This window comes from Triticum dicoccoides, chromosome 2A (genome assembly GCF_002162155.2).
Source record: "Triticum dicoccoides isolate Atlit2015 ecotype Zavitan chromosome 2A, WEW_v2.0, whole genome shotgun sequence".
In the NCBI taxonomy this organism is placed as follows: Eukaryota; Viridiplantae; Streptophyta; class Magnoliopsida; order Poales; family Poaceae; genus Triticum; species Triticum dicoccoides.
In genome coordinates, this window is record NC_041382.1 from 402,235,443 (window position 1) to 402,249,405 (window position 13,963).

Here is a 13,963-nt window from a genome sequence, read left to right on the forward strand (position 1 = left end):
TGACTAGCTCGTTAATCAAAGATGGATATGTTTCCTAACCATAGACATGTGTTGTCATTTGATTAACGAGATCACATTATTAGGAGAATGATGTGATTGACATGACCCATTCCATTAGCTTAGCACCCGATCATTTAGTATGTTGCTATTGCTTTCTTCATGACTTATACATGTTCCTATGACTATGAGATTATGCAACTCCCGTTTGCCGGAGGAACACTTTGTGTGCTACCAAACGTCACAACATAACTGGGTGATTATAAAGGAGCTCTACAGGTGTCTCCAAAGGTAAATGTTGGGTTGGCGTATTTCGAGATTAGGATTTGTCACTCTGATTGTCGGAGAGGTATCTCTGGGCCCTCTCGGTAATGCACATCACATAAGCCTTGCAAGCATTGCAACTAATGAGTTAGTTGCGAGATGATGTATTACGGAACGAGTAAAGAGACTTGCCGGTAACGAGATTGAACTAGGTATTGAGATACCGACGATCGAATCTCGGGCAAGTAACATACCGATAACAAAGGGAACAACGTATGTTGTTATGCGGTCTGACCGATAAAGATCTTCGTAGAATATGTGGCAGCCAATATGAGCATCCAGGTTCCGCTATTGGTTATTGACCGGAGACGTGTCTCGGTCATGTCTACATTGTTCTCAAACCCGTAGGGTCCGCACGCTTAAGGTTTCGATGACAGTTATATTATGAGTTTATGAGTTTTGATGTACCGAAGTTAGTTCGGAGTCCCGGATGTGATCATGGACATAACGAGGAGTCTCGAAATGGTCGAGACATAAAGATTGATATATTGGACGGCTATATTCGGACACCGGAAGTGTTCCGGGTGATTTCGGAGAAATCCGGAGAGCCGGAGGGTTACCGGAACCCCCCGGGAGAAGTAATGGGCCATATGGGCCTTAGTGGAGAGAGAGAGGGGCACCCAGGGTGGGCCGCACGCCTCCTCTCCCCTGGTCCGAATTGGACTAGGAGAGGGGGGGGGCGGCGCCCCCCTTTCCTTCTCCCTCCCCACTTCCTTCCCCCTCCTAGTAGGAGTCCTACTCCTACTAGGAGGAGGACTCCTCCTTGGCGCGCCATAGGGCCGGCCGGCCTCCTCCCATTTCTCCTTTATATAGGGGGGCAGGGGCACCCCTAGACACACAAGTTGATCCACGTGATCGTTTTCTTAGCCGTGTGCGGTGCCCCCTTCCACCATAATCCTCGATAATATTCTAGCGGTGCTTAGGCGAAGCCCTGCGACGGTAGAACATCAAGATCGTTACCACGCCATCGTGCTGACGGAACTCTTCCCCGACACTTTGCTGGACCGGAGTCCAGGGATCGTCATCGAGCTGAACGTGTGCTAGAACTCGGAGGTGCTGTAGTTTCGGTGCTTGATCGGTCGGGCCGTGAAGACGTACGACTACATCAACCGCGTTGTCATAACGCTTCCGCTATCGGTCTACGAGGGTACGTAGACAACACTCTCCCCTCTCATTGCTATGCATCACCATGATCTTGCGTGTGCGTAGGAAATTTTTGAAATTACTACGTTCCCCAACAATAGGGTGGTATCCTCATTTAACGATTTGAGTGGCTTGACTTGGCACATGTTCACGCATGTAGTTGAAACAAATCAACATAGCCTCCACGATATTTCTGTTCATGGTGAATTATATCCTACTCATGCTTGCATTCAGTGTTGATTAATTTTAATGCATGTTCATGACTGTTGTCGCTCTCTAGCTGGTCGTTTCCCAGTCTCTTTCTAGCCTTCACTTGTACTAAGCGGGAATACTGCTTGTGCATCCAACTCCATAAACCCCAAAGTTATTCCATATGACTCCACCATACCTTCCTATATACGGTATCTACCTGTCGTTCCAAGTAAATTTGTATGTGCCAAACACTAAACCTTCAAATAAACACTGTTTTGTATGCTCGAATAGCTCATGTATCAACTAGGGCTGTCTATATCTTCCATGATAGGTGGGTTATTCTCACGATGAGTAGAATCTGCTCATCATTCACGAGAAAATGGCTGGTAACCGGGATGCTCAGTCTCATGCTTAAATTAAAATAATTGCAAACAAAACTCCCTCGGGATTGTTGTTAGTTGGAGGCACCCATTGTTTCGGACAAGCCATGGATTGATGTTTTTTGGTGATGGGGGGGTATAAACTTTACCATTCTGTTTGGGAACCGCCTATAATGTGTGTAGCATGGAAGATATCGAGATCTCTTGGTTGTTATGTTGACAATGAAAGTATACCACTCAAAAAATTATTTATATCTGTTTCAAAACTCGAGCTCTGACACCTCTGCAAATCCCTGCTTCCCTTTGAGAAGGGCCTATCTATTTACCTTTTTGTTGAGTCACCATCCTCTTATTAAAAAGCACCAGTTGAAGAGCACCGCTGTCATGTGCATGCATTACTATTAGTTTACATTGAGTATGACTGTGACTGGATCTCTTTTACCATGAATTAGAATTTCCAGTCAGCCCTTGATCTTTAAAGGTGCTCTGCATTTATGTTTTGCGGTCTCAGAAAGGGCTAGCGAGATACCATCTTGTTATATCATATTATGATTGTTTTGAGAAAGTGTTGTCATCCGAGATTTATTATTATTGCTCGCTAGTTGATTATGTCATTGATATGAGTAAACATGAGACCTAAATGTTATTGTGAATATGGTGAGTTCATAATCTTTGCTGAAAACTTGAATGCCGACTTTACATATTTACAACAACAAGAGCAAACAGAGTTTGTAAAAGTTTTTCTTTATCACTTTCAGTTTGTCAACTGAATTGCTTACATTAGAATACGCCTACATTACATTGATGAATTGGAGCACGTATGACTATATTCGGAATACATGCCTACATTACATTGATGAACTGGAGTTAGTTCTGTGTCACCCTAGGTTATAACTATTGCATGAGGAATCGCATCCGACATAATCATCCATCACCGATCCATTGCCTACGAGCTTTTCATATATTATTCTTCGCTTATTTACTTTTCCGTTGCTACTGTTACAATCACTATAAAACCAAAAATATTACTTTTGCTATCGTTACCACTACTATCATATTACTTTGCTACTAAATACTTTGCTGCAGATATTAAGTTTTCAGGTGTGGTTGAATTGATAAATCAGCTGCTAATACTTGAGAATATTCTTTGGCTCCCCTTGTGTCGAATCAATAAATTTGGGTTGAATACTCTATCCTCGAAAACTGTTGCGATCCCCTATACTTGTGGGTTATCAACCTTCGCGCGACCGTGACCCAGATGCAGCACCCGGTAGAGCCCTGGAAGGGGAGGTGGCTCTCGAAGGCGGCCCGGGTGATCCTCATTAACTCCTCGCTTGCCAGCCTACCCTGGTTTCTCATGAGCTTCTACAGCCTCCATGGGACACTCCATCAGGAGATCGCCAAATACCAGTCCAGGTTTTTCTGGGCAGGCGAGGGGGATAAGCAGAAAAACCATATGATGAGCTGGCCAGACATTTACAAACCCAAGGACCAGGGTGGTCTTGGGATCTTGTCTTCTCAGCGCATGAACATTGCTCTCCTGACCCGATGGCTATGGCGCATCGCCAATGGGGAGGGAGGACTATGGCTTACCATAATCCACAATAAGTACCTTCGGGGCCAACCGCTAGCTTTCTGACAGCGATCTGGTGGCTCCCAGTTCTGGCAGGCCGTGATCTAGCTCCTACCCGTGCTACGCATCTGCATGTCCATCTCGGTTGGCTCCGGGTCCTCGACCCTGTTTTGGTTCGATCGTTGGGTAGGGGACTCCCCCCTGGCCGCTCGATTCCCGGATCTATTCGCCATAGCGGTTGACCCTCGGGTATTAATATTGGCAGCAGATACATCAACCTCCTAGAGTTTCTTTTCCAATATTTGAAGGTGCCAGGTCTTGGATACAAAAGTGTGAACATTACTTTTCGGTTCTTATGAGCCGGGGCAGCCTGGGGGGGGGGGCATTGCTCAGGTTGCCCCCCATGAAGCTCTGCCACTGTTGACATTAGAAAACTATTCACACATCTCAATGAAAATGACCATGACATTTTTATTTTCATATATGATTTTAAAAATTCACATAATTTTAAAAAGGTTCACGCATTTGAAAAACTTTATTCATGACATTTTAATTTTTTATCTAGTCAGAAAAATGTTCATATAATTTTATGATATTCTATGCTGTTAAAAAATTGAACATGTATATGATTGTTTTAACTTGTATTCAATAAAATGTTCGAACATATATTTTGAAAATTGTTCATCTTGAAAAACTTTTTATGCGTGGCAATCAAAAGTGTCATGTGTATATGATTTTTTAACATGTAGTTGAATAAACTTTCATCACACATTTAAAAAAAATGTTTAGGTGTATCAAAAAAATGTTTTACATATATTCAAAGGATATTCAACATGTATTTGAAAAAAATGTTAACCATGTACTATTTTTTGAAGCATGTATTTGAGAAAAAACAATCCTCATGTATTCGGAAAATGTTGAATGTGTATCATAATAATGTAAAGCTTTTATATGAAAAATGTATATTAAGAAAAATCAACATATATTTGAATACAGAAAAAAATGTGAGAAATGGAAATAGAAAAAAACAAAACTCGAAAGAAAGCATGATGAACGTCGTAAAGAGACAAATAAAAAGGTAAAAGAAATAGAACCTCTCTAAAACCATCCAAAACCGATGAAAGGTTCCACGAACCTATCACCTATGTTTAGAACCTTCCCATGAACCATTTCACTCGCCAACCCATTCAGATGACACAACATCTCACGCTAGAGATGAGCCGGAGCAACATTGCCAGAGCTATATATATATATATCACTCATACGGATTCCTATTACACCTCGCATATGTCGACCATGCATTTGAAATTAGGTCATTGCTTCAGTTGCTCGCTCTAGTCACTTGCTCGGATGACTGCTCAGGTCATTGCTTCAGTTGCTCGCTCTAGACAAAGCAAACGAGGATTTAAAGGAAGCGAATGAAGCAACAATACTTTTTAGGCCAACCCAGCTGCCACAACGTTGTAGACGAGCTGGAGTTACATCTCACATTAACCTCTATACATACATGTCCGAGCTACATCTCGTAAGCGAGACAATAGCTCCCATGCTCAAACACAACTCGATGTTCTTTATAGACTAATAATTGTGCACATGCAAAGCATTTGTTGACCCTTAAAAACTCAACCTGACACGAAGGCGTTGAGGGCAATGAAGCATCAAGGCATGAGGGGCATTGTAGGTAATGCAGGGCGATGTAATTATTGATGATGAATGTTGTCGTTCACTGTGCACTTGTGACCGGGAGAGCATTGGACGTGGCAGCGGAAGAGAGATCAGCGGCAATACAAAGACTCAACGGGGAAGGTGAAGCGTGAGCGACCTAAAATGATAATTCCAGAGGCCTTTTCTCCCTTTTCGAGGTTCATTCAATCATCAAAAGCTAACACCAATAGGTTGGAACGATAAAAGATAGAAGATGTATGGCCTGACAGCCGAGTGCAAAAATCCTACAGCCTTCAAAAAAAAAATCCTACAGCCCATTTATTTTAGAACAAGATATTTTTTCCTAAAAAAAGAACAAGATTTTTTTGAGACAAATTTTAGAACAAGAAATGGCCTCAAGTGGCCAGCCCGATATAGCATATAATAACCCACTAAGGGCCCGAAGTTTGACCCAACTTGCGTTGCGTCAGCCCAGCAGCCCGCTCAACGCACACCATCCCCCTCTCCCACAGCGACGGCGCGACCACCCCCTCACTCTTTTCTCTACCCTCTCCTCGTTGCCGTGGCAGCTCTCCCCTCCCCTCCCCTCCTCCACGCCGCAACCAAAACCCTAAACCCTAGCATCATCTCGACCGCGCCGGCGCCGAGATGGCGGACACGGTGCAGTACCGCCTCGAGCGGATGTCCGATGAGCTCGACGACCTCGAGCGCCGGGGCCTCTTCACCCGCGCCGAGCTCGCCGAGGTCGTGCGCCGCCGCCGCGACTTCGAGTTCCGCCTCCGCCGTCACTCCCCGCGCAAGGCCGACTTCCTCGACTACATCGCCTACCTGCTCCGCGTCGACGCGCTCCGGGACCTGCGCAAGCGCGCCATCATACGCGCCACGCCTAACCCTACCCACTCCGACGAGGATAACGACACGAACGAGGATGGCAAAAAGAGGAAGAAGAGGAAGAAGAAGTGGGCCAAGTCCATCTCCGACTTCGCCGGAGTCCTCAGCGTCCTGGACGTCTACAGGATGGCCACCGTCAGGTTCAAGGGCGACCTCGACCTCTGGTTCCGCTACCTCGAGTTCTGCCGCCAGAAGGGCCACGGCCGGATGAAGCAGGTAGGCATCAAATACTTACCTGTCCACAATACGGCATCAAATGGTAGTTGTGTCGAGGAGGATCAAAGTTGTCAGCTTTTCTATGTAGAGCTCTTCGTGCAGCAACTAATCTGTGGGAAATTGTAATATTTAGGGCTGCAGCGTGGGCACATACAGTGAGGGGTTATGATTGAGGTTCGTAATGCTTGATTTTCATCGCTGCTGAGTTGCTCTTGTTCTTGACTTGAAAAGTTCAAGGTTTTTAAGTAGCGTGCTAAATAGTTTAACGGCGGCCTTCCCCTGAAGCTATAATAGCTATAGCAGGCTAGGGGAATCTAAACTATCCAGTGGATTGTAGAAAAAACATGTCATATATGGTCTGGAAATGAGGAATTTCAGCACATTTAGATGAAACGAGGAGGACGAGACGGAGTCGAAGACGACAGGGAGAAGAAGGTCCTGCTGCCGAAGATTGAAGTCACCGCCTTCGCCATCACTTCCGCTGATCTGATTCGCCGCCGCTGCCGCTGGTGCCAAGAACTGAGGTTGGGTTTTCCCTAGCGCTAGAGGTGAGCGAGTAAATGTGTGTGGGGGAGGAGGGGTTGATGCTAGATTTCGTGCCATCCCGCGTCGGCAGCTTTTGGTCTTCCGCCAGCTCCGCGCCTATTCCTCCCTGCACCGCAATGTATGCCGTGTCCCCTTTTGCGCTCGACTCAGCCTAGCTCGCTGGAAACGGTTGATTCGAGCGTTCCTAGCGAGCCAGGTTCTGGGCTGCTTTAACGTTTGTGAGCGTGCGAGCCAGGCCCCGTGTATGGTATCGAACGTGTTTTTTTTGCACCACGTGGACCTGTTTGAGGGATGCAGCCTACCAAAAGCCTTCCCAATATCTTGATCTAAGCTGCTAAAAACAACAAACACACTCTTACTGGGACCCACTTGTCTAATCCATCCACGATGCACCAGACTACCAGGGAGCTAAGTATATTTATAGAGATGTAAATTCGTAAACCCATAAATATGGTGTTCACTGAAGCAGCCGCAGTATGCAGTCTCCTCAGACTCTGCAGTCTTTTGGGTGGAGAAGAGAGGAGAATGGCTAGTCTAGGCTTTCTAATCATTGGTGCTGGTTTATGGACTGGGTTTTGGGCTGCTGCATGATGGAAACTGACGCGGGCTTCTTCTCTAGCACTCTGACTGGCAAATTTGGAATAGCGGCGCTAAGCTCCTCTAACTGCTATGGTATTTAGCAGAGGTTAGAGGTGCTTCAGTGGGCGCAGCTGCAGTAGCAGTAGAAACCGCATCGCCGTAGCGGGAGCTCGTCTAAAATGCTATACAGGTGCTACAGCCTGCTATTTTTTCCATGCTTGAAACTATGTGATTTTGGGAGGGCACAAACATTGTTTATGCTTGGAAACTTCGGAAAGTTGAGATGGCCTTCTGAGCACTCTGGATTGGTGAGCTTAGAAATTTAGGGCCAAGTAGGATGCGGGTTGCAATTTTGGGTGAATATTTATGCCAGGTAAATTGCCTTATGCGTCCAATTGCTATACATTAGACTGGGAATTCAACTGTGGCATATGCTGAAAGTTTGCCCTCTACAAGCTGGTAAACAGTTGTTGCTGCCCAATAATTGTTTCTTGGTTAATGATGAGTACCCTGATTTGCCTCCCAAACAAGGTGGGGTTACAAGGGTGCCATCTGGGGTTCCGAATCTCAGCAGTAATGTGCATATTTTCAAGAAGTTTTTGAGAAAGTTGAATTTGGGTGAAGGTTTTCGTAGAATAGGCGTAGGGATATCTTGAGCCAAAAGTTAAACCCCTGTACCACTAGCTATGGATTATGGAGGTGGACCATGGGGCAGTGGTAGTGCTGGCAGCTATCTTGGCGGTGGTTGCTGGGGCGAATACAGGGATAGATGTGGTAGTAATGGGATGAATACTTCACATTGATAGGTGCAGCAATTGTTCATGGATCCAGATTTGGTCAATAATCACCTATTAGGTATTGCCGCATCAGTTTGAGGATTTCTGGAGGGATAAGACAAGAAAGCTGTAGTGGAAATGATTGTGGCGTGTTTCATTTCGGATTATCATGTAATCTTATAAGAAGTTTTTTGGTGCTATGAGGTCACCATGTAGGGGTATGTATTTGATTAAGAAATGTGATGTGTATTTTGCGCCATTAATTGACAAAAGGCTGTGGTTTTCATGTTCTTTATATGCCAGTCGTTTGTTGAGTGTGGAATCTACAATAAGATTTAGGTTAGAGTCTATCAAAACCATAAAGGTTAGGAGATTTTCTTGTTCTTTTGTACCTGCTTATAGTTGCATTTTGGGTTGGTGACTGTTGATAAGGTAAGTGAATTTGTCCAGCGCAAGATATAAAACTGTTAAATGCGGGACTGACTTAGTATTAATGTTAGTATTCTCATGTTTGTTGTTTTATTTGCAGGTTATGGCGCAAGCCATTCGTTACCATCCCAACGTTCCTGGGCTTTGGATGTATGCAGCAGCGTGGGAATTTGATCAGAACTTGAATGTTGCTGCAGCACGTGCACTTATGCAGAGTGGTCTCAGATCTTGTCCAGAATCTGAAGATATGTGGATTGAATATCTTCGTATGGAGCTTACCTACCTTAACAAGCTTAAGGCTCGAAAGGTAGCTCTTGGGGAGGATGTGAAGACACTGCAAAAAAGTAGTGATGATTCGGGTCAATGGAAAGAGGAGAACAAAGAATTGTTCATGTCACTTGATGAACAAGGTGACAGTCCCAAGGAGTCTGGCTTGGAGGATGTTGCTTTGGAGGACAAGGAAGATCTATTTTGGCAGCAAGGAGTGTTAATCATCCGAACAATTTATCATGGTGCTATGGAAGCTCTTCCGTCAAGCTTAACCTTGAGGAAGAAAATTTTGGATATATTAAATAGTGTTGAGCTGGCACATTCTGAAGAGCTGAGGTTAGAGGTCATGGATGACCTGAAGAAAGATTTCTCTCATAATGAGGACTACTGGGATTGGCTCGCTAGGCTTCAGCTTAGTGACTCCACTAATTCCAGTACTTTGAATAGAAAGGAAGCTGTATTGGATAAGCTTAACAAATCAATTCAGGTGAAAAATTGTGCCGTCACTTTATTACTTATTCTCCATCACAAATTATCAATGCAAGTAAATCTTTTTGAATTCCTTCGGATGAAAAAGGCACATACTTGTTGATTAATGTGCCTTGGTCATCTGTTCCTGTAATGAAATGCTTTCTGGATGGTAGTTTTGCCCATGACTTGATTAGTGCTAAGTTGATGTTCATGGTAAGTAGTATCACTATATGCTTGTCATAAAAAGTGTTGCTCAAAATTTGATATTTCAGCTGGACTTGTCCATACAGTAGATTGCTTACCCTATAGCTGGTAGCACCTTAAACTCAGCACAAACAGCGCTGATTTTGATACACCATCTCACAGTATTTTTTCCCAATATATCAGTGTCACTGATTGCTCATTGAACACAATATTTTGAATGTTCTTAATACGTGTCTTTGATTCTAGGTGTATGATGAAGCTGTCAGAAAGTTGCCTACTTCCAAAATGTACTCCCTGTATGCAAACTTCTGGTTGGGTGTTGTATTCTCCGACAGAGAGGACTCCATCTCATTATTCCATGATGCTGATTTTGATGCTTCAGAATTCACTTCAGCTATACTGAAAGTTTTTGAAAATGCTGAATCGTGTGGATGTCTCTCCGAGGATCTTGCCTGCCAGTATGTCTCACTTTGTTTGAAACTTGGAAGATCAGAGGAAGCACCTGAAAGATTGGAGGAAGCTAAGAATCTTGCAGAAAAGCTCTGCAGTGGTCCTCTTTCACAGGCTGCAAATCTGTGGAACTTGAGAGCTTCTATAGAGATAAAGTCACTTGCTACTGCTACCGGCAGTGCTTCCTTTAGTGAGGAGAATCTAAGTTCTCTGTTTGATTTATTTAATATTGTACTTCCGAAGTTATCCATAGCCAAGGCTGAGGGACTCTGGCATACGGTATGTCTAGCCTTATCTTGTGCTTTCCTAATGATCATGGCTCTCTAGTTTCCAGAAATTTATTCCGTTGTCTCTGGACCTATCCTACCAAAAAAATTAACTTTTGCTCCTCTGTTCTAGTGTGGATGTGTGATTATGGTTATGGATTTATTACTTTTATATCAACTTTAGTATGGCATATGCTCTTTGTCTTCTATTTCATTTGTCTCGTTGATATGCGTTTTACTTTCTATGTCAATATCTTACATATTGTTATACTGATTGGACTACTTGTCTGTAAATGTGATGAAATTGCTTGTAATTGCATTGCAGGCGATGAAATTGTTTTCTCATGAAAAGATATATTTCGAAAAGCTGGTGAAATGTGCAACGCTATCATTAAGTTCAGCTGGTGGGAGTGATTGTGGAGCTTCCGTCTCTTCAGCTTTTGTCGGATGGGTTTTGCAGAAAGATGGTATTAAGCAAGCTAGGAAAATGTATAAGAGGTATGAAATTAATGGTCCTTCAGTGATACCATTTGCAATGCTGATGTTGAGTTGCCTTGCTCATTTACATGAGTAAAATGAGCAGAGCATTTCTAGCAATTTCTCAGTGTTTTGACATTGAGCCTAACATGCTATGAATTAACGGTTTTATATAGTCATAAGCGCAGAGAGGTTCCTTCAGAAATATTTCTTGTACTTAGTTCAGATATATTATCAGTCTTCATTGTCCCCTTTCATTACAATGAACTCATGCATTGAAGGTCTAACAGAGACGAGTTTAGTCGATATTTCGTTGTTGGGAGACCTAAGATCGGTTAGTGGGTTGTATGTGACATTGAGGGGGCATGTTTCTGACACTCACGTGTCCATGCAGATTTTTGGCTTTACCGCGCCCCAGTCTTAAGTTCTTCCAGTTCTGCATAGAGCTGGAAGCTAGCCTTGCATCAATCGGAAACAATGATGGCCTTGTAAACGCGCGCAAGCTCTATGATTCAGCAATCAGCCTCTATCCACAAGAAAGGGAACTATGGAGGAAGTACTACAATATGGAGTTGACGGTATGGTTACATATTGGCAATTAGACTCTTTTCCTCGTTTACCTGCATCAAAATCAATTGCTTACTGGTTGAGACATTTGTATTATGTAAACAGGCGGGAACATCAGAAACATCAAATGCTATCTACTGGCGCGCCCGCAAGGTGCTCAATGACTCCACCGCGCTCGACATTCCCCGTAGTTAGCAACCTGTCCTCATGTGTACCATGTAATACCATTTTTGATTGTATTGATTTGTCTGTTGCTATAGGCATATGTAAGTCAGACTTGACATAAGTTTTGGCTTTTCTTTTTTTGTCGGTCCGAAGAATTTTATGTGCTCGTGGGATGTTCCGAGTAAACTGGAATAGCTTGTATTTGCGAAAACAGTCAATCTATCAGCAGCAGAGGCTGCAGATACATGTCCACCACCTGTTTATCTACTACAAATTGTTGCGAGGGCTTCCATTTGCGTGATAAGGGCAGTTTCTGTTATAGCGCTACGAATCTGTGCTGTTAGTCTCAGCTAGAACAGAGGATTAGCATCGGCTAAATTGCAGTGCTCCAAGCTGCTGGTATTAGAGACTACTCCCTCTTTCAAAATAGATGACTCAACTTTATACTAAGTTAGTATAAAGTTGGGTCATCTATTTTGGAACGGAGGGAGTAGTTTTCAGCTGACGCTGACGGCCAGGCTCAATGGGTCGCTCTTGGTCTCGGTGAGAAAGCATATATCGAACAAACAAATTGCTTTGTTCTTGTGTGCATTTTTGGTGCTCATATTTTACTCTGAAAGAGGCTGGATACTGAAGCAGCTGCTAGTCCTGTTCGTATTCATTTTTTTCGTCAGACAGGGATGGTTCATCCTCTGTTCTGTTCGTATTCAATTCTTCTGACCCTACGAGCTAGGACTCCACAACTACTCCGCAATTAAGCCTGCGATCTCGAGCGAGCGACCTGAATACCGGCCTCTGCAACGCTTTTTTAAAGATGATATACATTATGGTGAGAGATACACAAAAAAGAAACAATCATAATTTTGAAAATAGTGAACCGTATACGCATTGTTCCTTATTAAGAGTTCATTGTTCCTTATTAAGAGTTCATGAACTTGTGTTTTTTGTGTAGCTCTCATCATATTGTATTTTGTCGTCAAACTTTACACATGTAGAATACATCCATATGACTGCGTATGATTTTTGAGAATTCTTTTGAAAATTTAAAACATGATTTTTTATGTATTGTTTTCCAAAAAGACAACCTCCCACAGATCTCGTCGTCCAAATGCCTTACAATTTGCATGTTTCTTTCATTTTCCCAAACTAATCATGCCAGTAGTATGCAATTAACTACTCCCTCTATCTTATAATATAAAACGCTATTACATTTAACATGTGAGTATTTTGGATGTAAGAATGTCTCGTATTATAGGACAGGGGAGTACTCTTTTTAACAAAAAGTTTCCAAACTGACGCAATGCTAAGGGGGGTATTACATCGGGTACCTTTGGTTTTTTTCTGGGCCATGTTATGTATCTATACCATCAGCACATTTCTTTGATTTTCCTAAAGTAACCATAAATTTGGTAGCAATTTATTACGTACTTATTTTAAAAAAATAATTACTAAATTGATGCACTGCCAAAAGGGATGTTGCACCGGGTGCCTCCTTCAGACGGACCTGGACTTTGTCTAACTCATTGCACGCACAATCCAAGTCTCCACCATACATCGCCATGCACATCACATCAGCTGGTACACATGGTGTCATATCGGCATGTGCATCTCTCTTCTCTCCTCTCTCCCCCAAACAAATCTATCCTTTTTATTTCACCTTTCCTAACTTAAATCATTTACATCTTTTAAACTAATATTTTGATTTCAAAACTTTTTATATATTTGAACTCCTGACAAAAGGACCTTTAGACCAAGATCATTTTTGGATATATTTTGGCTAGTTTAAATTTTTTAGTAACACATTTCACTCGTTTCAATAACATATTTCACTCTTTTCAAAAGCAGATTTCACTCATTTCACTTGTTTTGATAACATTATTCACTCATTTCACTTGTTTCAATAGTATATGTAACACATTTCACTCGTTTCAATAATAGATTTCAGTCATTTAAAAAATTGATTTCATCTCATTTTACTCATTTCACTCGTTTCAAATAACAGATTTCACTCATTTCAAAAATTGATTCACTAATTCACTAATTTCAATAACTGATTCACTCGTTTCAATTACAAATTTCATCCATTTCACTCGTTTCGATTACAGATTTCACTCATTTAAAAATTCAAAGTAGTTGAAATATATTCAATATTAATCTTATTCTAAAGGTCGTTGCGTCATGATTATACAGAAATAATTTGTTTTGAAATTGGAATATTGGTTAAAACGATATAAATAATTTAAGTTAGAAAAGGTGAAATAAAAGTGATGGATTTGTTTGAGAAAGAGAATAGAGAAGAGAGAGATTGGAGATGCATATGTGACAGCATGTGTACTACCCTGATGTGATGTGCATGACGATGCATGGATCAGATTTGAGTTG

The 13,963-nt window shown here is 42.4% G+C and overlaps 1 protein-coding gene across 1 annotated transcript; it reads left to right on the forward strand.

The window, feature by feature from the left end:
* The first annotated feature begins 5,790 nt into the window (after positions 1-5,790).
* LOC119354697 (U3 small nucleolar RNA-associated protein 6 homolog) lies at positions 5,791-11,871 on the forward strand. The gene is made up of 6 exons (XM_037621441.1): positions 5,791-6,381; positions 8,812-9,468; positions 9,903-10,385; positions 10,698-10,870; positions 11,244-11,427; positions 11,522-11,871. Exons 1-6 carry the CDS (start codon positions 5,923-5,925, stop codon positions 11,609-11,611), a joined length of 2,046 nt encoding a protein of 681 aa, XP_037477338.1. The 5' UTR covers positions 5,791-5,922; the 3' UTR covers positions 11,612-11,871.
* Positions 11,872-13,963: the final 2,092 nt, after the last annotated feature.

Coding starts and splice junctions, on each gene's coding strand:
- LOC119354697 (XM_037621441.1), top strand. CDS start 5,923: ATGGCGGACACGGTGCAGTACCGCCTCGAGCGGATGTCCGATGAGCTC. Junction 9,469..9,902: donor AGCTTAACAAATCAATTCAG/GTGAAAAATTGT, acceptor CTTTGATTCTAG/GTGTATGATGAAGCTGTCAG. Junction 10,386..10,697: donor CTGAGGGACTCTGGCATACG/GTATGTCTAGCC, acceptor ATTGCATTGCAG/GCGATGAAATTGTTTTCTCA.